This window comes from Cetorhinus maximus, chromosome 8 (genome assembly GCF_964194155.1).
Source record: "Cetorhinus maximus chromosome 8, sCetMax3.hap1.1, whole genome shotgun sequence".
In the NCBI taxonomy this organism is placed as follows: domain Eukaryota; kingdom Metazoa; phylum Chordata; class Chondrichthyes; order Lamniformes; family Cetorhinidae; genus Cetorhinus; species Cetorhinus maximus.
Window position 1 is genome coordinate 78,269,804 of NC_135886.1, and position 25,080 is coordinate 78,294,883.

The 25,080-nt window shown below is 42.5% G+C and overlaps 1 protein-coding gene across 10 annotated transcripts in view; it reads right to left on the minus strand.

Moving 5' to 3' along the window:
• Positions 1 to 25,080, minus strand: part of LOC144683748 (Krueppel-like factor 12) — a 190,252-nt gene that overhangs the window by 14,879 nt on the left and 150,293 nt on the right. For all 10 annotated transcript variants that reach the window (XM_078547095.1, XM_078547094.1, XM_078547097.1 and 7 more), the window contains 3 exons: positions 21,324 to 21,462; positions 20,766 to 20,819; positions 4,142 to 4,290 (listed from right to left, as the gene is read on the minus strand). In XM_078547095.1, the coding sequence (XP_078403221.1) occupies positions 4,142 to 4,290; positions 20,766 to 20,819; positions 21,324 to 21,462 (342 nt within the window). The remainder of the gene's footprint in view (positions 1 to 4,141; positions 4,291 to 20,765; positions 20,820 to 21,323; positions 21,463 to 25,080) is intronic.

Below are 25,080 nucleotides of genomic sequence, written 5' to 3' on the forward strand. Positions count from 1 at the left end.
GAACTGAGATGATAGACTTCCAACAATGACAACCATCTTCCTTTGTGCTAGGTATGACTCCAACTAGTGGAAAATTTGCCCAATTCCCATCGGCTTCAATTTTGCCACGGCTCCTTGATGCCACACTTGGTCAAATACTACCTTGATGTCAAAGGCAATCACTCTCCCCTCCCCTCTTGAGGTCAGCTCTTTTGTCATGGTTATAACTTAGCTGTAATAATATTTCCCCTCCCTTCCCCCAACCCATCCAAGTTCAATAATCCAATGGCACTAATGTTGGAGCTCACGTTTAAGACACAATAATCCTAATGATGACCTGCAGTTTTTCAGCATAGATCGCTGTCACCAAGAGAAGGGGTTTTCATACTTTTTCTAAGTTGTATTTTGTAAGATAGAAAAAGGATTTGAACCCATCATTTGGCAGACAGCCTGGGAAACCCAGACATCAAAGTAGATCAAGTTGACATCTGCAGAAGGAATCACCTGTTGGGATCTGTTGACTGGGTTGAAAATCCCCTCCCAACCCTACACCTGAACTGGCTGAAAGTTGAGCTCACTGAAGCGGCCATAATGATTTCTTTCAAATCAAACTTCTAAATGATGCTTTAATATGGAGGCAATGTACAAGGTGATTCAGTCCTTGCATGTCGAAGGGACAGACAACCCCTGACACCCACTCTCACCCTGCAAGAAAATACATGAGAAGTGGGCAAGTCACAAAAACTGGTGCTATGAGAAGCATCACATGGGATGGGTTGAGATGGGGCTGGGGTGGGAGATTTGAGGAACTCTGAGGAAGGAAGATCATTAAACATGCTACAGCCATTTTGAGAAAAGTTCCCAAATTATTATTTTTTTTGTCACCTGAATCTAATTTTAAATAAAGATCCTCGTGACATCCAGGAGGCCTGCACATTATAATTAAAGCACGGACTTTCTTCAGTCTTCCAGCAACCTCTTGTGGACATCAGATATCATAAGTGTCAAGTTACTGAAACGTTTAGCAATAATGTCAACTGTTTAGCTTCTATTAGGATGAGTTATTGCAAGCTCTTAGCTTAGCCAACGTGCAATATTAATCTGAAAGCTGCACTCTGCCAAAATTCATTATGTTCTTTGTAAATTAGAATGTTGGGAAGGCGTTCCTCTAAAGAAGAGAGCCTCGATCCACATTTTTCTTTGCATATGTCAGCACTCTCCACAAAGATCGGCTGAAGACACAGACAGGGATGAAGTTTAAAAAAAAACTTGCATTTATATAGCACTTCTCACGACTAGCAGATGCTAAAAGCGCTTTACAGTCAATGAAGTACTGCTGAAGTGTAGTCACTAATGTAATGTGACAGCCAAACAGCAAATTTCCACGAACAACAATGTGAAAACAACCAATCTGTTTTTGTGATGCTGGTTGAGAGATAAATATTGGCCAGGAAACTGGGGATAACTCCCCTGCTCTTCTTTGAAGTACTGCCAAGGGGTCTTTTACATCCATCCAGTATCTCTAACAGTGCAGCACTCCTTCAGTACTCCGCTGAAGTGTTAGCCTTGAGTTTTGTGCTCAACCCTTGGAGTGGGACTTGAACCTAGAACCTTGTGACTTAAGAGAAAAGAGTGCTACCCACTGAGGCACAGCTGACACTTGAACACTTATGAATATTTGGCAGTGATACATCATCCGAGGCACAGAATTCACTTTTAGCTCTTTGGGGTCAGGGGAATGGCAGGGTCACTGCATAATTCTGCCAAGTTGTCTAAATAAAACAGAAAAGGAAGAAAGAAGCAAGGAAAGAAAAAGAAAAGAAACATTAGCATTTATATAGCACCTTCAATAGCCTCATAATGTCCCAAAGCACTTTACAGTCAAAGTACTGTCGTGTAGTGTAGTCACTGCAGGAAATGCAGCAAGCAATTTGGTGGACAGCTAGCTCCCACAAAGAACAACGTGATGATTAGATAATCTGTTTTGATGATGGTTGAAGGATTAAGAACCAGTTAGGGCACTGGGAAAAAAAGCAGCATTCTGTTGTCCTACATCATACCCCTTCCTACTTCAGTTAGGCTGGAAGAGTTGTATTGGGACTTCTCTGAGCAGAGAGATAAGGTGACATCTCTCCTGAGCTGCTGGAAAAGTGACAGTGGCACTCCTGTTTAACTCAGGACACACTAGTGGAAGAATAACAAAGAGGAGCAGCCTCTGTTATTGGGGGTGGGGGGCATAAACGAGTCATCCAAGTATTATGCTGGAAGATAGCTGAAGTCATAAATGTTACCTCCACCACCAACATATTATCACAATACCTGAAGACTTTAATGACCACAGATGTTTGCCTAGGTGAGTGAAGACCCAATTCACATTTGTATACCAAAAGAAGATAGCAGTAAGACTCACCTCCACACACATCACGTTCTCGTGTAAATTACTGAGTGAATGGAAAACTGAATATTCACAACACACTTCAGGAAACAGTAATGCACATTTTTTAAACTACCATATCACTCTATATACTTTCAATGACTCAAACAAGACAGACATGTGTGACTGGAATAAAAACAAAGTCCTGAAAATACCCAGCAGATCAGGCAACATCTGTGGAGAGAAACAGAGTTAACGTTTCAGGTTGACGATCCTTGTCATATGTGATTGGAAGTCAGAAGTGAACTGCCAGGAAAAGATTATTTGGTTGTCCATACACATACTATGACTGAGGTGCCACATGTGTCCACTATGCTACACATGCCACCCCTTCTTAATCTGTGAACAATCACAGTCTCACCGCCCTATACTGACCCAAACCCCTTCCTGCCCTCAGCCCATCACATTGGCATGGATATAGTCCAGGACTGGCAAGTGGACTGCCTGCACTGGTGACTGGGTATTCCAGTTGTCGCAGGAACCGAACATTAATATGTCCCTTAATTAAATAAATTTGCAGATAATTGGCTACCAGCCACTTGTTGATATGCAGTCAATCTGACCTTGACGTATCCTCTTTGAAAGTGATTCTGGCTCAGGATTGTGGCAGGGAACTGGCACGACAGACGGTGGCGCTAAATTGTAGACCTGCCTGCCTCTGCTCTGGAGCCCAACCTCAACTGAAAATTCAGCCCATGGCATCTAACATACTTGAGCACTCAAGGGAGGAGTTAGTTAGTGAGACAGTGGGCTTATCACTTGGTGAAACATGGATGCACTCCTGAGCGTGCAGACCTGGGGCTGAAAACAGCAGGAGTCACAAGCTGTTTCTCCACAGATAGAGAAGAATCAACTAGCATCAGTTGAGGTGCTTAAGGTCTCAAGGGCCTGATCCTCAAAAGAAAAATGACACAGAAGCAGCAATCTTATGCAGGCAATGTTTCCATGCATGTGGAGTAGATGCTGGAAAAAGTCAAAAGGTAGCAGGGGGGTCACACTCTCGCTTCTCAGTCAGCAGGTTCAAGCCCCACGTTAGAGACCCAAGCATAAAATCACTTTGGTGGCAGTCCTTTGTCAATGGTCCCTTTATCAGGAGGGACATCATCTCCCAGCTGGCTGGAGACAAACACTGATGGTACACTGATATGAAACCAAAACCAGAAGGAGAGTTCTCCAGATGATGAATTCAGTATAGAAGTTTACTCAGTTAACCCATTATCAGATGGAATGCAGAACAACCGATCAAAATGTGAAGAAGGTAGATGCAATTTTAATTATTAAGAAACAGTGTAGGTGTCACCATGTACTGAAATATTAGGGCTTTATCCAGCAATGATTTTCCAAATCCAGCTCAGAATTTTAAGAAAGCAAGGCTTCCCACAGTGGGTAATTTAGAGGTTTGCATAGAGGTTGCAGTAGGCAGTATGCCCACCTTCTCAGTACCAGACTCTTGCATTGGTCAACGTACTCAATGGGCAATGGTGAATAAAAAGCACACAAACATCTACCTGGCATATAAAATACACCCCCACCAGCCTCCCACCCCCATGGCTTTCGATATTCCCCTAGATACACTGCCGTCTATGTCACTTATTAGAAGATCTACATTGACAAGGTACTTCAAAAGCCTGGTCTTTGCCAGAAACCAACAGATAAGCCACTAACACAACTAGTCAAACTGGCTCGAATAAAACAGCCTGGATTCAGCACTTTGGGAACTGCACCCACCTGTGTGGATCCTTCGATGTGCCTTCAAGTGAGAACTCTTTGTATACACCTTGTTGCAGCCCTCAAAGTCGCACTGGTGTACACGCCTCCTTTTGGGGTCAGGCGACTCAGATCTTGGAAGTCGTCTTATTCCATGCATGCTCTGAGCACTATGATTGAGAGAAGTCACAGGATGTAATGTTAGCATATAAAAGTGCACTATGTTTTGTTTTTTAAAAATATATTTAAAAATCTTCTATTTCAAAAAATAATAACCTAATAATTATGGTTGAATTTTTCATTTCATGTTAATGGAAAATTGTTTCCCTGGAGGACCAAAAGAGTGCCTTTATCATGTCTTACGGAGGAATAATACATGGAAGGCTCTTAAAAGTTTTATTTGAGCCTTCATATCAGCAACATTAAATTAATTAGATAAAATCTGAAATGCATTTGTTTTCCTCCACTCATTAACAGCTGTCCGAAGGGCTACTACCCCTGGTCCCTGAGAAAAGGGAGAAAATTTGCACTGGTTTTGATTCTGGTTTATTATACGGAACTGAAGTTGCACAAATATTCCGCACAGTGGGGCTGCCAAAACAGCTCTGACTTCCAATGGATCAATAGCGCCCCTAACAGGAATATAACTGTATTACAGCTTGCAGTAACAGTAAAAACGAACGGTTGCAAAAATGATACAAAAGTGAATGGTCAATGTTAAGAAGCAAGTTAGAAGGATAAAAACTTTCAAAGGCTTGTTGTTTCCCTCAATGCAGCTTTTTTTCTTTTAGCATTCAATTTCTCCTGCATCTTAACTCTATATTCCAAACTATTTTTACAACTCTATTCCCAGCATTGAATCTTATTTCTTGGCTAGATCGTTGGGCAGGTAAGCTAATAAACAGAAGGAAACTTAGAAAGACCAGAAAATCTGGCACATAAAGACACAGCCCCAAATAGGTCTTTAAAAAAACACTTATGACATGTGGAAGCAGGATTTACACAGAATGTAGTAGGGCATAGGCTTGTAAGTTAACCAACAGGTAACTTAAGAACGAAAGCCTGGAAGAGGAAGATGAGAAGGAACAAGATTGATTTTTCTAGAGAGAATGAGGCAATGCACTTGATAATTTTTGATACTTTAATTAGTGCATTTACCCGAACGTTGGCATCTTACATAAGCATTGGGAGCACAGATGAAAAGGATTCTATCTTGTTGAAAATTACTATCTAATTGTCATTTGGGGGAATGCATTATTTTTCCTTTAAGATGTCATTTCCTTCTGAAGCAGCAAAAGACCTACTGCTGGAAGAAAAAAGTTATTTTTTAAATCATCCAATATCAAATGGGGGATTCAAACTCAAGCTTCAAATCATTTTCATTAGTGCATTAGACAACTGATTTGAATTTGCAATATTTCTTACAAATGTTGTTTCCCCAAGACGAGGGGCATTTCTCAAGGTCTTAGGGAATTTAGAACTTCTGCCTTCAAAATCTAGGCTAACATTAAACAGGTACAAACTTTACAAATGATGAGTTTCTAATTTTAGAACAGAAAGCAAAGTGATATTTTGATTTTCAAAAGGTCATTAAAGTCTAGGTTACCAACTCCAAGCTCCTCGTCTTTCTCTTCCCCACCCCATGAATGCTGCTATGGCTTCCTCCTTCCCTACACCACCACCTACCACCCCGGCCCCCCAACACCCTGGAGTGCCGCTCCCAGCTTCTCCCCACCACTCCAATTTAGTAAGAAAAGACGAAGTACAGTTTTTGGTTCTAGTTTACCCACCATGTCTGCAGTGGCACAAACATTTCTCTCAAAGCACTGCCACCAGCATTTCTTTCAACACCCGCAACCCACCTCCCCCACAAAGGGCTTTGCCCTACTCTTTTGTCCTCTGCCCACCACCCCTCACCCGAGAAAGACCAGTGGTCCATCTTTGTCCCCCCAGCACTGTTACCAAATCCCTACCTCCTGGCAGATATGTTCTAATTGCCAATTCCGAGCACGGTGGGCAAGAATTCACAATCTCTCATGAGCTTGCGACCCACAATCTACAAAGCTGTCAATCAGCAGCAAGTAACTTTGGAATTTGAGGAGGGGCTTGTCAAGTTTACTTTGCAACAAGAATGTTGTCACAAATACGGTACTGGAAAACACTGATGGCTATATCCAGCATGAACGGTTAACATGTTTATAACTGCCAGATTTCAACTAAATCAAATTCTGTAATGAGTTAGAAGTACATAATGCTGAGAAGCTAAGCAGCCCAGTTTAATTTACCCTACAGATTTTGGTTCTCCCTCCCCTCAGCTCACATTAGACCAGCAATCAACTGGATAGAAGCATCAACTTCCGCCCTTCCATTTCTCATTCCTTCTCCATTCTTCTGACTCTGTCCTTCTTCGATTAACCTGCCATTAACCTTTGAGTCAATGGAAAGTACATTAAGGCAGGACACAAAACAGGCAGACAACCTGATCCCAGTTTCTCACTGGGCAGGTTAGGCTAAAGTTAAAGTTTTGTTTTATTGATTTTCTTCTCCAATCGGAAGAGACATGTGGGCGGAATTTTACAGCGCTGTCGAGGTGGGGGCGGGGCTGGGAAAATTAGGCTCCATCAAAACTCCACTGGACTTCAGTGGGACTGGAAGATCCCGTCGGTGGGGCTTCCTGCTCCTCATCCCCCAAGCAAGACAAAAATGTAATACTCCATCTGGCACAGAACAGTGGCAAATTTGTTTGAAATTTGAGCCTCAATGCTTTTTTATGTGAATCATAAATGTTTACATCCTGTATTGTTACAGTATATCAGATTTTCCTGGGAAACTCTGTTCTCCAAAGCTGGTCATGTACTGTCATCATTTCAGTAAGTGGCTTTCAGAACAGGAAGTCCAGCCAAAACCCAAACAAGCGGGAGCTTCGATTTATATTGACATTGAAACGCTGAACTAGTTCTGTTCAATGGCTCCAGCATTTCATAAATATGTAAGCAAAGTCCACTGTAAACATAGACAATGCACAGTTAGGGACATAGAACATAGCAACAGGAGTAGGCCATTCAGCCCATTGAGCCCGCTCTGCCATTCACTACAATCATGACTGAACATCCATTTCAATGCCTTTTTTCCACACTATCCCTATATCCCTTTATGTCATTGGTATTTAGAAATCTGTCAATTTCTGCTTTAAACCCCTCTGGGGTAGAGAATTCCAAAGATTCACAATCCTCTGAGTAAAAAAATTCTCCTCATCTCAGTCCTAAGTGGTTTCCTCCTTATTCTGAAATTGTGTCCCCAGGTTCTAGACTCCCCAACCAGGCGAAACATCTTACCTGCATCTACCCTGTCTATTCCTTTAAGTATTTTGTAGGTTTCAATCACCTCTCATTCTTTGAAACGCTAGAGAATATAGGCCCAGTTTCTTCAATCTCTCTTCATAGGACAGCCCCCCATCCCGGAAACAAGACAGGTGAACCTTCATTGCACTCCCACTATAGCAATATCCTGCCTAAGGTAAGGGGACTAAAACTGCACACAGTACTCCAGGTGTGGTCTAACCAAGGTTCTATACAGTTGAAGGAGGACTTCTCTAACCCTGTACTCAAATCCTCTTGAGATAAAGGCTGACATACCATTAGACTTTCTAATTGCTTGCTGCACCTCTATGACAGCTTTCAGTGACTTATTGACGAGGATACCCAGATCCCTTTGTACATCTACACTTTCTAATCTCTTACCATTTAGGAAATACTCTGCACATCTGTTCCTCTGACCAAAGTGGATAACCTCACATTTTTCCACATTCTATTCAATCTGCCATGTTCTTGCCCATTCACTAAGCCTGTTCAAATCCCCATGAAGCCACTTTACATCTTCCTCGCAACACACATTCCCACTGAGCTTTGTGTCATCTGCAAACTTGGAAATAATACATTTGGTCCCCACATCCAAATCATTGATATATATTGTGAACAGCTGGGGCCCAAGTACTGATCCTGGTGATTCCCCGTTAGTCACTGCCTGCCAACGTGAGAATAATCCATTTATTCCTACTCTGTTTCCTGTCTATTAACCATTCCTTAATTCATGCCAGTATATTATCTCCTGTACCTGTCCACCATCTACAAGGCACAAGTCAGGAATGTGAGGTAATACTCTCCACTTGCCTGGACGAATGCAGCTCCCACAACACTCAAGAAACTTGACACCATCTAGGTCAAAGCAACCCACTTGATTGGCATCCCTTCCACAAACATTCACTCCCTCCACCACCGATGCACAGTGGCAGTAGTATATACTGTCTACAGTGGCACCATCTACAAGATGCACTGCAGAAACTCAACAAGTCTCCTTTGACAGCACTTCCCAAACCCACGACCACTATCATCTAGAAGGACAAGGGCAGCAGATACATGGGAATACCACCACCTGAAAGATCCACTCCAAGTCACTCACCATCCTGATTTGGAACTATATGCCGTTCCTTCAGTGTCACTGGGTCAAAATCCCTCCCTAACAGCACTGTGGGTGTAACTACACCACAGGGACTGCAGCAGTTCAAGAAGGTAGCTCACCACCACCTTCTCAAGGGCAATTAGGGATGGGCAATAAAAATGCTGGCTTAGCCAGGGACGCCCAACATCCCATGAATGAATTTTTAAAATGCCACGTACTTTAATTTTGCTTACCAAACTCGTGTGGGGGACTTTATTGAAAGCCTTCTGAAAATCCTAAATTGAGCCAGACTGACTCATAAGATCCAAGGTTCAATCCATAGTCTATGGCAAGTTCACTGATCTCAGTTGGGTAGCAAAAAGGATGCGACACCTGATTTCAGCACCCCCTGAATGAAAAAGGGATAAAACAAGACTGCCAGGGATTTGAGTCCTATCTTCATTTGTAATTTGTAATAGAAACCGTGTGGGTAGGCGTCTGACAAGCGTGGAACAAGCATGAATAATCTACCATTGCAAACTGCAAGCTCACTCATGAAGCATGGCCCTTGTGTAAGATACCAGAGGTAACCTCACCCAAGGAACCACACCACAGTATCAGTTAGTTACTCCAAGAAAGGAGGAAAGGAAAGAATAGAATAAGACAGCAGAGGGGACCTATCAAATATCTGATCTGCAAAGTTCAGAATTCCACTCAGCGATAATGAAACAAGACTGGTGAGTGCCTTCATGAAATAAATGAGGAACTGCATGTAAAAGTTAAAAATACAAACTGGAGTACTCAAGCTAAATTAATATTTTCAACTATTGTTAACACTTGTATAATCCTTGTACATTAACACTTGCTTTGCACTTCAAGGCTTCCGCAATACTGAAGATAAATAATTTGATTAACAGTTCAGAGTCTCTGGGGCAAAAACAGAAACTGCTGGAAAAACTCAGCAGGTCTAGCAGCATCTGTAGAGAGAGAAACAGAGTTAATGTTGCGAGTCTATATGACCCTTCTTCAGAGCTTTTGTTTCAGATTTCCCGCATCTGCAGTATTTTGTTTTTATCTCAGAGTCTTTGGGGAATTAAGCTGACCTCCCTTAATGAGAAAGTATTCAATACTGATGCACTATGCCTCATCTTGGAGAGACACAAAGTTATACATCTATGTAGACATGCACACAAGTACAAGCACCTACAATGCTACATTTCATTAGTTGATCACTAGTCTGTGCTGTAGCACAAAGTTACCTATTTCTAAGCAAACCTGTGCATGCGTTGCCCAATTCCAGCTTGACCACGCCCAATCTAAATCTCATCAGAAGAGCTGCTATTGTATAAGGCTTCAAGTAGGACATTGCTAACATTAACACACTTATTGTTGGGAACTGTGATTAACAAATAAGCCCCGATTTTAAACCAACCTGCTCAGCAGGAACAGAACAAGTACATTTTGAAATTTTGCAATGGTGACTGTGTGGAAGCTTCTACATTCCTGCCCTCCCCATTTTAACTACCAGAATTCAGGCAGCAAGTAGGTTGCCACTTGTGGGCAGAATTGAAATGTGAAGGTCACGGACTGAGGCTGTCACTGGCAGTGCCATGGTTTTACCTTGAAATCATGGGGGGAGGGGTGTCCTTCGGTGCCAAATCCACCAATATAAGGTGGAAGGAGATAGCAGAATGGCCTGAAGAGGTCAAGGTAATTTCCATTTTTAAAAAAGTTTGAGGATTCCTTGTGGACCAGCTCTGGTCTAAGAGACCCAGCGGTTAAAACAACCTGGGACTTGGGCTAAGGAGCCCATGGGGAACCCTCTCCCACCGGAGCCAGGTTAAAAATCAGGGTTGTGAAGACAATTACTAAAACAAGCAATTCCAGTGTTTTGCTTAACTCATTGCATCACTCAGGCATGACGAAGATTATTAGAATTGAGTGTAGGCCATTCAGCCCATCGAGCCTGCTCCACCATTCAATAAGATCATGACTGATCAGGTTGTGGCCTTAACTCCACTTTCCTATAACTGTTAACTCTCTTGCCAATCAAAAATCACTCAGCCTTGAATGTATTCAATGACCGAACCTCCCCTGCTCTCTGTGGAAGAGAATTCCAAACACTAACAACCCCCTGAGAGAAGAAACCTCCTTCTTAAATGGGAAACCCCTTGCATTTTAAACTGTGCCCACTTGTTCTAGATTCCCCCATGAAAAGAAACATACTCCCAGCATCTACCCTGTCAAGCCCCCTCAGAATCTTATATGTTTCATTAGGATCATCTTTCATTCCTGCAAACTCCAATGAGTATAGGCCCAATCTGCTCCACCTTTCCTCATAAGACAACCTCTTCATCCTAGGAATCAGCCTAATGAACCTTCTCTGAACTGCTTTCAATGCAAGTTCACCCCTCCTTAAATAAGACTACCAAAACTGTACAGAGTACTCCAGGTACAGTCGGACCAATGCCCTGGACAGCTGTGGCAAGACTTCCCTACTTATATACCCCTTCTTGCTTGCATAAAAAGGCCAACATTCCATTTGCCTTCCTAATTACTTCCTGTACCTACATGCTAACTTTTTCTGATTTATATACAAGGTATTTTCATATACCCAGATCCCTTTGTACCACAGCATTCTGCAATCTCTCACTATTTAAATAATATTCTGCTTTTCTATTCTTCCTGCCAAAGTGGACAGTGTCACATTTTCCCACATTATACTCCATCTGCCAAACTTCTGTCCATTCACTTAATTTATCTATGTTCTTTGCAGACTCTTTATATTCTTCTCACAACTTGCTTCCCTACCTATCTTTGTATCAGCAGCAAATGTGGCTACAATACAATCTGTGCCTTCACCCAAGTCATTATTATAGATCATAAATAATTGAGGCCCCAGCACTGATCCATATGGCACTGCACTAAGTACAGTTTGCAAACCTGAAAATTACCCATTTACCCAGACTCTGTTTCCAGTTAGTTCGCCAATCCGCTATCCATGCTAATATATCACCGCCACCACCATAAGCTATTATCTCATGCAGTAAACCTTTATGTGGCACCTTACCAAAGGCCTTTTGGAAATCCAAATACATTAATTCTACTGGTACCCCTTTATCTATCCTGCTTGTTACATCCTCAAAGAATTCAAATAAATTTGTCAAACACGTTTTCCCTTGCACAAAACCATGCTGACTCGACCTGATTATGTTTTTATTTTCTAAAGGTTCTGCTACTACCTCCTTAATAATAGATTCCAGCATTTTTCAAATGACAGATGTTAGACTAACTGGCATATAATTTCCTACTTTGTATCTCCCTACTTTCTTGATATTACATTTGCAGTTTTCCAAACAACTGATTCCAATTCCAGAATCTAGAGAATTCTGGTGGATTACAACCAATGCATCCACGATCTCTGCAGCCACTTCCTTTAAGACCCCAGGATTCAGACCATCAGGTCCAGGGTACTTGTCAGCCTTTAGTCCCATTAGTTTTCCTCATACATTTTCTCTAGTGTTCATAATTGCTTTAAGGTCCTCCTTTTTGCCTCTTAATTTTCTACTATTCTTGGGATGCTTTCTGTGCCTTCCATTGTGAAGACAGATACAAAGTACTTGTTCAAAGTCTCTTGTTTCCTATTATTAATTCCCCAGTCTCACCCACTGATGGACCAATGCTTACTTTAGCTACTCTCTTCCTTTCTATATACTTATAGAAGTTCTTACTGTCTCCTAGTATATTTCTCGCTCATTTTGTCTTATACTCCCAATTTTTTTTAGTCATCCTTTGCTAGTTTCCAAGATTTTCCCAATCTTCTGGGCTGCCATAATCTTTGCAGCATTGTGCATCTTTTCTTTCAATCTGATACCATCCTTAACTTCCTTGGTTAGCTACAATGGTGCATGCTTCTCTTGCTGTCTTTATTTCTCAATGGAATATATTTTTGCTAAAAGTTACAAAGTATCTCCTTAAATGTCTACAATTGCTTCACTACCACCTTACCTTTTAAACCATTTTCCCCAGTCCACGTTAGCCAACTGTCTTCCCATCCTTGTAATTACCTTAAATAAGTTTACGGCACTAATTTCAAACTCAAATTTCATACCCTCAAGCTGAATGTGAAATTCTATCAAGTATTGATCACTTTTACCTAGAGGATTCTTTACTATGAGATCATTAATTAATCCTGTCTCAGTGTACATAACCAGGCCTAAAACAGCTTGTTGCCTGGTTGGCTCCCGAACATATTGTTCAAAGAAACTGACTTGAATACACATCCTCCAGGCCACTTTTGCCAATTTGATTTGTCCAATCTACATGAAGACCAAAATCTCCCACAATTATTGCAGTACCTTTCTCACAGGCCCCCATTCTTTCTTGTCCTATACTCTGTCCTATGGTGTAACTACTGTCAGGGGGCCTATAAACCACCCCCATCAATGACTTTGTTCCTTTGCTATTTCTTATCTCCACCCAAACTGAGTCTACATTTTGATCCCCCATACCAAGATGATTTCTCACTACTGTACTGATCTCATCCTTTATTAACAGAGCCACCCCACCTCCTTTTCCTTTTTTTCAGTGCTTCCAAATGTCAAATACCCTTGAATATTCAGGTCCCAGCATGGTCACTTTGCAACCACGGGGAGAGCTTTCCCACCCGTCAGGGAGCTTATGCAGGGGAGGGCGTGGACCCGTGCGGCGCCCCCAATCGGGTCCGCGCCGCCATTTTACGTGTGCAGGCCAATTAAGGCCCGCACAACATGACGTGCACCCGGAAACGCTGTGCGCTCCCAGTGCGGGCAGGGGGGGGATTCCCTAAGTCGGGGCCTGTGCTCTTTCGTGTATGCTTAAGTTTAAGTTTTAAAAATTTAAATAAAGAAAAGAAAAAATTTTAAGACATGTCCCCTCATGTGACAGTTCACATGAGCTGGAACATGTCAATGCATTTTTATAGGAATTTTTATTCAATTTATAAACACTTCTTGAAACCTCATCCCGCCCACGGATGAGGTTCCATGAAAAATGCGAAGGCCGCCTGGGCTCTTCGCCTGCTCACCAACTGCTGAATTAATTTTTAAAAGTTCTTAATAGGCCTTTGAAATTTAGCAGGCGCACAGCCAACTCGGCTGCGCACCTGCCAAACTGAAAATCTAAATGACGTGAGGTGACGTTGGGACACACACTCGACGTCACCCCGTGTCATTTTACACCTCGGCGAGCGGGCCCTGCCCCCGCTCGCTGAGCTGAAAATTCTCCTCCATGTCTCCGTAATCGCTATCATATCATACTCCTTTATTTCTATTTGTGCTATCAATTCATTCATCTTGTTAAGAATGCTGTGTGCATTCAGAAATAGAGCCCTTAATTCTGTATTTTTACCATTTTTCCCTAATCCGACCTCATTTGCTGGTGCGTTCATATCTGTACACTCTGACCCTGTCACACTCTGGTAATCATTACCCACATTGCTACTCTATTGCTTTGTCCCCTTTCAACTTTCCAAATCTCCCCTCACATGAATCCTCCTCCCCAATAGTTTGGTTTAAAACCCTCTCTATAGTCCTAGTTTTACAATTCACCAATGTGGTTCAGGTTGTCCCACTGGTACAGCCCCCTCTTTCCCCAGTACTGGTGCCAGTGTCCCATGAACCAAAACCCATTTATCCCACACCAATCTTTGATCCACACGTTCAAATCTTTGATCTTATTTACCCTATGCCAATTTGCCCATGGTTCAGGGTAGCAATCCAGAGATTATTATCATTGAGGTTCTGTTTTTAAGTTTTGTCCCACATAAACTAGGTCAACAGCTATTTTGCCTCCCTCTCCAAACTCTTCTCCAGCCCTGAGGAGATGCCCTTAACCTTGGCACAGGGCAGGCAGCACAGCCTTTGGAACTTACAATTTGGCTACAAAGAGCAGTATCTATACCCCTAACTATACTGTCCCCTACTACACCTACATTACTTTTTACTCCCTCAACTTGAATGGTTCCTTGGGCCATGGGGTCAGTTTACTCATCCTCCCTGCTGTCCCTGCTCTCATCCACTCACATTGCAAGAACCTCAAATCTGATGGACAATTGAAAAGGCTGAGGCTCCTCCATGAGGGGCCTAGAAAGGGTAGACAGGAAAGACTTGTTTCCCCTGGCTGAGGGGTCAATTACCAGGGGACATACATTTGAAGGTGATTGGTAGAAGGATTAGAGGGGACATGAGGAAAAAAATTTTCACCCAGAGGGTGGTGGGCGTCTGGAATGCACTGCCTAAGTTGGTGTTTGAGGCTGAAACACAACTTATTTATAAGGTACCTGGATCTGCACCTGAAGTGCTGTAACCTGCAAGGCTACGGACCAGGTGCTGGAAAGTAGAATTAAAATGAGTGGCTAGTTCCTTTTTCTCTTTTTGGCCGGCGCAGACACGATGGACTGAATGGCCTCTTTCTGCACTGTTACTTTTCTCTGGTTCTAAGTTCCTAAGAGAAGGAGGAAAAAGGTGGAAGAAGAAAACCATCACTCATAAGCACAGAGATTGGTTTTATTTATTTTCAGTCATGGGTGAGCTTGTCAAATAAACAAAGCCACCCATAAGAACATACTTTAAAAAAAAACTTGGTAATAAATCATTTTCTCCACAGCTTCAAGACTTTGTTCCAACATAATTAGATGGGTGGATCTGAGCAGCCTGTCTCAGAGCTCTTTGTGATGGCTCCATTTCCTCTCTGAAGAAATGTCCCTGAAAAGAGATCCCTGTAACCATTTCACATGGAAGGCTATGTGTGCTTGTGCAAAACATTCTGACTGCACAATGAAGACATCAACCGGTGATGGATCACAGAGAACTTCTTATAAATTAAGGTCTGACATTTCATTCAATCCTCCTCAGACAATCTGGTGAAACACTAGGATGGCACTCTACTCTGCAACTTACAGAAGTCAAATGTAGCAAGACATTTGCCTTAGGTGATATCCAGAGATGAGCCACACTGCTAATATTTTACATCACTTTGTCATGGATGAATTTAACTGAAGTCAGCTTGACATAAAATCTTCATACGGCATGTTTCCTTGACACAAAAACCCCTTACCCCATGTGCAACATTGACACACGTACAGTATAACAGGGCTTCTTCTGTGGCCATAAGGACTATATGTGGTTTCAAAGGGGTTTGTCAGAACCAAGGTAGATCGATCTATTTTCTCCCACAAGTAGTTTCAATATAAAACCTGTAGGCAAAAGCACTGGATTCAGACCAAAGCTCCAGCTTGAGGAAGAATTCTCAAGCTGGATTACAAGTTAGAATTATGGTCGTTTATGGTCAATAGCCAGAAGATTTAGTCTAATGAGAGAATTCAGCTATTGTAGTGACCAGAACAATAATACACAAATGCATGCACATACTCTCAATTTTTCTTTTTCTCCTCTCCCTCTCTTCCTTGTCAGAAGAGGCTCTTTCTGGATTCAGAGGCGCTTTCATTGACTAATCCACACTAACTGAATGGACTGACATAAAATGACACAGAGAACTTTAATTAAAGAGTAAGGATCCCCGCTGCCTGCCCAGTGACAACTGTATCTGTACCAGGCCAGGCATGCTGGAGGCAGTCTCAAACTGCAGTAGCGGATAGTTCATTTGATTGAACTTGGATATTGAATGACTGAAATACCATTCTTAAAAAATCAGCCTGGAGACAAATTGTCAAAGGATTCTATTATATTTACAAAATCATCATTCTTTGCTGAACTGAAACAACATTACCAGCAGGGGGCACCAAGGTGCTCCACCACCAGCAATTTTTTTTCCCCCAACTTGGTAATACACGATTAAATCAGCTCTAGCGCACAGACGACAAACAGACTAACCTCCTTATGAAGTAACTTGGCCAGCAGCCTGCTTCCTGCTGTTTCGCTGCGTATAGCCTAAGCTGCACACAGACACTTGCGCAACATGTTTATCCAGGAAGGCCATTTCAGTTGGCAGGGGTAAGCTAACACCAGCCCTTCCCCTTCCCTACTGGGTGTGGGCAGTTTGAAAACCCAAAACCTGTTCCAGTTTTTGAACTCGAACCTTGTTTAGTTTTTCCAGAGTGTTACAAGTAAACTAAAAAAAACTGCAAAAATACAGTCAAAACATAAGCCTTCACCTGGATTCTGCAGGTGGGGGAGCTGATAAAATAGGAGATGGTTTACTAAAACTGACCTGGAGAATGATGCTAAAAAAGACTGATGCTAAAAATAGAAATGGAGGAGTGTAAGTTGGTGTCTAGAAATTGGGACATGGTCCAAGGGGTTGCCCTGAATCATGGAGTTTTCTGATGAACCCTTTCAACTGTGTTTTCAGTGACATTTTTTTTAAAAAAAACTACAGAACTCAGTCTTCATAGTCTTTGACTCAAGTTACTGTATTATCCTTACACATGTCATATGTTTTGTGTGTGTGTGTGCGTGTGCGCGAAAGCCACGGTGTGTCAATTGGGTGTGGCGTACTGTGACATGATAATTGAAGCCTGCTGCATCGGAACAAGGTGGGGCAAGCAAGCTCTGTGCATTGGGGCATGACAGGCATCACAGTGCAGGCTCACTACAAAAGCTAAACAAACAGATTCTTGAGAGTAAACACCGCATGATAATTACACCAGCGGGCAGCCGATGTCACAATCCCTGAGATATCTAATTCACTTCTCTGCCATATTATTTGTCATATGTAACACACATGTAAATTTATTTCCGTAACACAGTTTTAAGTCCTCAGGAGCAATGTCTTGAGATAGTACGAATCGCTTCCCTATCTGCAGCCATCTTTAGTATAGTTCTGGGTCAAGGGGGCAAGGAATTCAACTCTACCGTGGAGCTGGGTTGAAAGGGGTGATGTCAGGAAGCACTTCTTCACACTAAGGTCAGTGGAAATCTGAAGCTCTCCATCTCCTATTGAGGCTAGGTAACTCAAAACTTTCAAAATAAATGGATACATTTTTGTTAGGTAAGGATATTAAAGAATATAGAACCCAAGGCTGGTAAATGGAGCTGAGATACAGATCAGCCATGATCTTAATTGAATGGCAGATTAAGGGGCCAAACAGCCTTCTCCTAGTCCTATTTTCCTAACTGAGTACTGCCTATTTTCCCATACTTTTTTGCATCAATTCCTCAAATAAACAGAGTAGGGGGAAATTAGTGCGATTATTTCAATTTTGTTCAGTTTCACGGGATTTCACAGGGCCATTTTCTAATATATTCTGTTGCATTTATTTTCTCCTTTCATCTCAGGTTAGTTCTGGGTAGCTGCACCATCCTGTTTGGCTGGAAGTGCACAGACATCTGCAGTTGCTAATAACAGACACACTCTACTTTGCCCAAAGACCCTAACTCTCAAAAACCCCCAGTCACACATACTCAATTAAGATTAGGTGAGAATCAACTGAGGGCTGCCTTTGTCTGCAGGGTGATAAAATAATGCACAGCAGTGTTAGACTAATCTTGCCTTAACTACCTCACCAGCCAATCACCAATGTGTATCTAATTGCTTGGGAGTGTCTATACCGCTGTCTTGTGATCCTCTCCCATTGAAAAGTGCAGGTTTGGAGGTGTCAGCTGTGGCTCAGTTCATAGCACCCTCGCCTTTGAATCAGAGAGTTGTGGGTTCATGTCCCACTCCCGGAAACCAAGAACTGTGATTGTACTGCAATGAGTTGCAATCTGTGACTGTTGATAACTCGAAAGAGTTTCACTTCCAATGCCTCCACATTTCAAGAACCTCCCACAACTGACCGTCCTAGCTCAAAAAAGAATGGCTATTTCTCTGAGTTATTAGAGAGCTGCTGGCATTCACTAAACCATATCCTAGTGTTAATCAGCACCTTCAAGGAAGGTACAAATGGGAAGAAATTGGGTGCAGGGGAAGTAGGGCACGTGAGAAGAAATCGAAAAATGTTTTTTTTTAAAAATAGGGAAACCAAGCTGACAAACTGCAACATTACGGACGGTAAATAATTTTGTTTGAAGGTGGCCTCATACTAGACTGGGGCTTCATCCCATTTCATTAGTAAAATGGATATTGTTTAAAGAGAGGCTTAATAATGACTCCGTAGTTGCTACCATCATGCGTTGCCAAGACAACTGCCATTTGAGATGCAGAATTCTATATTTAGTATTTTTTTAAATAATGCACTCACATTAACACTGTTGGCCATGGACTGACACAGAATCACAGGGTTTACAATACAGAGGTGGAATATTCGAGCCTATGCTCCAACTTCAGCTGGAGCTGTCAAATCTTTTTTATTCATTCATGGGTTGTGGGCTTCATGGAGAAGGCCAGCATTTACTGCTCATCCCTTATTACCCTCAAGGAGGTAGTGATGTGCTTCTTTCTTGAACCGCTGGAGTTCAAGTGCACCCACAGTGCCGTTGGGGAGGCAATTCCAGGATTTTAAGCCAGTTACAATTAAGGTAACAGTGACATTATTCCAAGTCAGGATGGTGTGTGACGTGGAGAGAATATACAAGCAGAGGTGTTCCAACACGCCTGCTACTCTTGTTCTTCTATACCATAGAGGTCATGGTTTTGGAAGGAATCTAATCCCACTTCCCCTCCTTTTCGTCACATGTTCCTTTATATTCATCCTCTTCAAATATTTCTCCAACATCCTTTGGATATTCTGAGTTTGTGCTACCGGCGGGTAGGAACTCAAGGGTATGCTGCCATCTTGATCTTGAAAATTAATGGTAGGATTGCACCTTCCATTTCCCAGTGCAAAAACTCCTCCAAGGCAGAGCAGATTATGATAAATCATTCCTATGGTGTCTGCCTCGATACCTACTTGGGTGTCCTGGATGCCATGGAGCAGAGATCAGCTTAACGCACACATTCTCAAAACCTCAACTCCAATACTGTTATTCTCCCAGAAACTGGCAAATTGACTTTACCGGGAATCCATGTGATTGAACTCTTCTGCAGGTTATATAGGAGGTTAACTAGTCAAGGGAAAAACATTTTTAAAAAGCAGAATGGCTCACTGTAAGTCTCAGTGGGCAAAGGCACTGCATGCTGTGGCACCACACCACATGGCTCCATAGTTGATCCTTATAATATGCACCGAAAGATGATCTGAGCTGTGGAACACAACAGCTGGTCGTAGTATTCCTTGGCTAGGAATGGGGAGGGACAGATACTATATTATGCGAACCCCATAATTTTAGTAGTATATTAGTGAAGTCCTACAAATAATCTCATAACAATGAGACTGTTATTACTACCAATGCCACTCACAGATTAGCTCAACATCTGAGCACCATCAACCTAAGAGTATTATTTAAATATATATAAGTGGTAACAAAAAAAAGCAGTAAATTATTCTGTAGACTAATTTATAAAAGAGTCTATTAAATCATGTGACTACAATAAGGACAGTTCTATGCTGAGAGCACTGTATTATCCCATGAATCCTCACTTTTTCAATCTTTTGCCCCAAATTTCTTCCCTCCTCACCTGAAGGTGCTGACTCATTTTACAGGTATGACTCCATGGGTGACAGTTGTTTTTCAGGCTCTCTCAAAGTAGCTTTTATTCATGCGAGCCTCAACAATTAATGTCAACAGATTATCTGACTGGGGAGTCATCTTAGAGCAGTTCATTCTGCCCCATATCTGTACACAGGGGCTTCCAGCAGGAGTTACTATATAGCAAATCAACAGAAAGAAACATGTCTGTTTTTTCCTTAGCTGATCCAGGGAATCCTGCACCAAAAATAATGCCCTAGCAATTGACCTGATTGAGATCAGCTAACTCAGTGCTGATTGAGGATTGAATTTGCAATCTTTCTGAGCTCCATCATTTCTATTTCTATTTGTTCTTCTCTTCCATGTCCACAATGTCCCTGTTAATATCTATAACCCCAAACATTATTTCGTTGTTGAGACAAGAAATAGTGAGCAGCTCACTTTAGCCTGTTCTCCAACAGTTGTCTCTAACTTTCACAATGAAAAAGTTCCTGGCCTTTGCTTTGTACATGACATCAGCAGTGAACCAAGATCCCATAATGTGGGAGTTAGTACAAATTTTTAGCTTTCAGTGGAACATTACCTACTGTCAACATGTAGGTTATATCCATGGTTGTTATAAATATATGACAAACAGAGAACTACAACAAAACAGCCACTGCCCCTGGTTATTCCCTTCACAGCCTGCCCTAAACACTCACCCATACGGATCGTCCAGCAGCCGGGTCGGATCAATAGGCCACACCGAGTCCTCCCTAGGGAAATAGAAGCAAGTAACTCTGCTCAGTTACTTCTATCATGGTTTTCAGCACAACGCACACACAATACACTGTAGACATCCTGCAACCAAGGAATTCTCAAAAAATATGCTTACACCATCACTGTGGTTCCCAAGAAGTTGCACCCACAAAGAAGCCAGTTATATTTATAAAGTTTGGTGCTCTTGTGGTTCCACAATGAGGTCAACACTGGGCTTGTTCTGGTTAGAGAACCGCACCAATAGATTCTCCCAGGAATTTCAGGTACAAGCACAATGTAGTGCCCAACTGATATAGAGTACAAATGCATGGCAGAGGCTAGACTTTGTGGCAGTATACACCAATTAATTCACACTGCAACAGATAACCGAAGGTGAGCCACTGCCACTATTAACTACTAAAGCAGAAGACAATGGTCTGGCATGCAATCTTGACAGTTGAGATTTTGTAATAATTATAACAGTAAAGCAGAAGGCAGCAGCAGACGGTGTGAATACTTACTCCCGCATAGCCCCCGATAGGTTGAGAATGGCAGAGCTGCTCTCATGAATGCTATCGAAGGATATGTTAGGTGAGTCATCGTCTTCCTCGCTGTCAGTTTTAGTCTCCATAGGGGACATGGGACTCTGATCAATCCTCACTGCAAAGACCAAAAGCAAATGCACAATGAGACAGATTGTAACAAATACAGACACAAAACCATTTGCTTTGTACTTTGCTGAAAACTGATATGATCCAGTGAACAACTTCACTAAACTATTTTTCACAGAGACTCAAACTTGTGGAGTTTCTCAATTTCTTCAGCCTTCCTTTCCTCCTAAACTCTCGAAAATAAATCTGTCACCTAAACCTTATTTCCTGAATGATCTCATCTTCTCTCCTACTGTTACTGCACTGTAAGGTTGTCCCTATACTTCCTAACTTTGTTAGATATGCTATTTAGCAGGGACAGGACTGTCATAACATGTATTACTCTGCTGCTCAGGTGAGGAGGCAGCTAAACTTGTGAGGCCACAAGATCTTATTGTTGTAGAAAGTCATAAGGAGAGGCTGATTGTTCCTCTGCGGAGTCACAGCGCCCAAGGGCAGAAAATCCAGCAGGAAATGACTGGCCTTCTTAACCTCCTCCATATGTGACACTTTGAAGTGAGATATATCTGAAGTGCAGTGTTTGGCAGGTGGTGGGCACACAGACAGAAAATCTTTACACATAAAGACTTATAGGTAGATATAATTTAGAGCTACCAGGGTCATATAATTCTTAGTCAATTAAGATCAACTGTTGAATGGTCCTCTGAAGATTCCCTTTAAACTGAAAGATTCCTGTTAACTTTACCTTCTCTTTTTGGCATTCATTTTTAATGGTGAAAGAAAAATCAGCTTTCATTCACAACAGAAAACACTCATCCTACTCAGTCAGTCAGACAGACACACACACACACACACACAGACTGGCTGGTGAGTCTAGAGGAATTTCTTCACACAGTGGGTGGTGAATCTTTGGAATTCTCTGCCCAGAGGGCTGTGGAAGCTCAATGCTTGAGCATGTTCAAGACAGAAATCAATAGATTTCTGGATACTAATGAAATCAAGGGTTATGGGGATAGTGGGGAAAAAATGACACGGAGGTAGATGATCAGCCATGATTTGTTTGAATAGTGGAGCATGTTCGACAATCCAAATGGCCTACTCCTGCTCCAATGTTCTAAAAGAATCATATTCAGCTTTGAAATCCTTTCATTTATCTGTGCAGAATTTTTTTTCAAATTTTGTTCAGTTGGTTTCTGTTCATAGCACAAGAGGTTATTGTCTGTGAGCAGGAGTCACTGAGCACAACAGTGTAAAGAAATCAATCGAGTACAGATGGCCTCTAAATCAGGATGCTCAGCAGAGAGTCTCAACTCTGTAGGCTGATTATACTCTCTCACTCATCACCTAGTGGCACTTCCAAATCTCTAAGTGAGTAAGTGCACCATGTGATGTGGCACAAGACCAGCAAAGCCTGAAATTTAATCCCTCATTTTTTACTGAATTAGTAAAGTGCTAGTGCTGACGCCACAAGTGAACTTTGTGGTTCCTGCTCTGAAGACTATCCAGTGATCACCAATGCCTTCAATGCTACCATTAAAACCCTTAAGAAGAGGAGAGGATACAATGTGTGGAATCTCTTGAAGCTTTCTGGAGTGGGAAATGAGGCAGACTTAATCGGGTGGGAGGCAAAATGTCAGCTTCCTGATAGCGGGATAAAAGTTGGTAGTTAAATTAGCGGCGGATTAAGGGCGGATTATGCTTCCCAGCGACAAGCGGTGGGAACATACTTTTCATACATTAGCATGCCCATTCAAACACAATTTGCCTAACAAAATTGTATCTTTGGAATTAAGTATGTAGCAAATGAGGAACATGTGCCTTCAGATTCACAACTGGTTAAAGTAGGCATTCAGCAGGTGAGGTAGTCTTCCTGGCAGATCTGGACCATGTAGAAGCTACTTTTCTTGTATGGGGAACTTTGTTGAACCCCAGGGTAGAGAAGACATTGAGCTGAGGGGTAAGGGGCATAGCTGACTGAGGGAGGGATTTGGCTGTGGAAGGGGAATGGTCCATGGCTGACCAAGGGAGGGAAGGTGGTGGCAACTCTAAGAAAGCTCATGGGGGACAGAGGGAGGAAGCTGGACTACACAGGGAAGGTCAATGTCGACAGAAGCTATGTCAAGTATGATTGTGGGGAGATCAAGGATTATACATGGAAGACCAATGGTGAGGCCCTGAGAGTCGAGGGTGACAGAGGGCAGGTTAAGGATGACAAAGGGAGAACCAAGGATGACGGATGACAGATGACAGGTCAAGGGTAACGATGGGAGGCAGTTCCAGTGTGCCAAGGGCTCACCAATGGTGATGGGGGACTCTAGGTTGAATGATTGTTGGTCAAGGGTGGTGTGGCAGGCAGGTGTGTTGAGGGTCACCAAAGCCAGGGCAAAGACAATGGAGTGATGTGCCAGACAGGCCCATGACACCCTCCTTTCATCCAGATTTCAGCCAGAATGAGGCCCCTGCAAGATCTCTTGATCCCTTCACAAAATGTCACTGTGCAAGTATGAGCAGATCCACAGATTACAAACTCCTCACAAACAGTTAGATTGATGTTGGATAGCAACGAGTGGATGCCTATCCAGGTGCTATTCAAATGTGGCACCTGAACCTTTGACCCCATGAGGTAACAGCGGGGCTGGAAATTTCCTGCCTGTGCCTGACGCATGGTTGGCTGGGACCCTCGCTTCTGCATATCTAATTGACTGGCTGCCGTGTGATTGCATTTGGCCATCCGCACCACCTCAGAGTGGAAGTGCTGAGCACCTCCGGTCCTGCTATTGGGACCCTTGACACAAGAAGATTCCACCCAATGTGATATTTACACTTAAATGCACCCCATGATGAGCCATAAGACTAGGATGAATCAAGGTGTAGCCATGGACAATGCTGTGTTAGTGGAGCGCAGCCAGGAGAACACCTTTAGGTGGCGGATGCTACAACCCAGAAGGCAAAAGAAGTTGACGGATTTCCAACCTCCCTGATGGTACAACCGTCACATGAATTGTGTGGATTTTCTGATTGACGTGTAAAGAGGCATGCCAGCTCTTTGAAAGAGCCATCCAATTTATTTCCATACATCAGCCTTTTCCCTATACAGGTAACCTTGCAAACTAGTCCTCTCCAAGAACATGTCCAATTGCTTTTCCAAGCGCCCCAATGGAATATGCTGAACAAGTGCTGAGGCATTTGGAGATGGATTTTCCCTAGCATTCTCCTGATTGTCCACTACAGCTTTGCTGCAAGATCCACAGAAAACCCCAGAGAGACAATGTAAACACAACAGCACTGTAATTAGAACAACTGAAAGTGAAAAGAATAAGAGATTTAAAAATGCTTTTGCTTGTCAGCAGTGCAGTGGATTTCGAAGAATACAGTTATTCTTCCTACCACATGTTTGCCAAAGAGCAGTCTGCTGAAAAATGACATAAATCAGGTTACGAAGTTATCTGCAACATGATGCAGTGCACTTCAACCTGTTGCACTGTGCTGGCTCCAAACGTGAACTGCACATATTGGCTGCGCATTCAGCAGCTGGTTGCTGTAATGATGATGTCCGCAGCTTCTAAGAGCCTTTGCTTAGGTGGTGCACTGTGAAAGTGGCAGCTCAGGAAGATGAATCTGCTCATTAACCCTGGTGAGGATTCACTTTCCATATGATAGAAAGTGC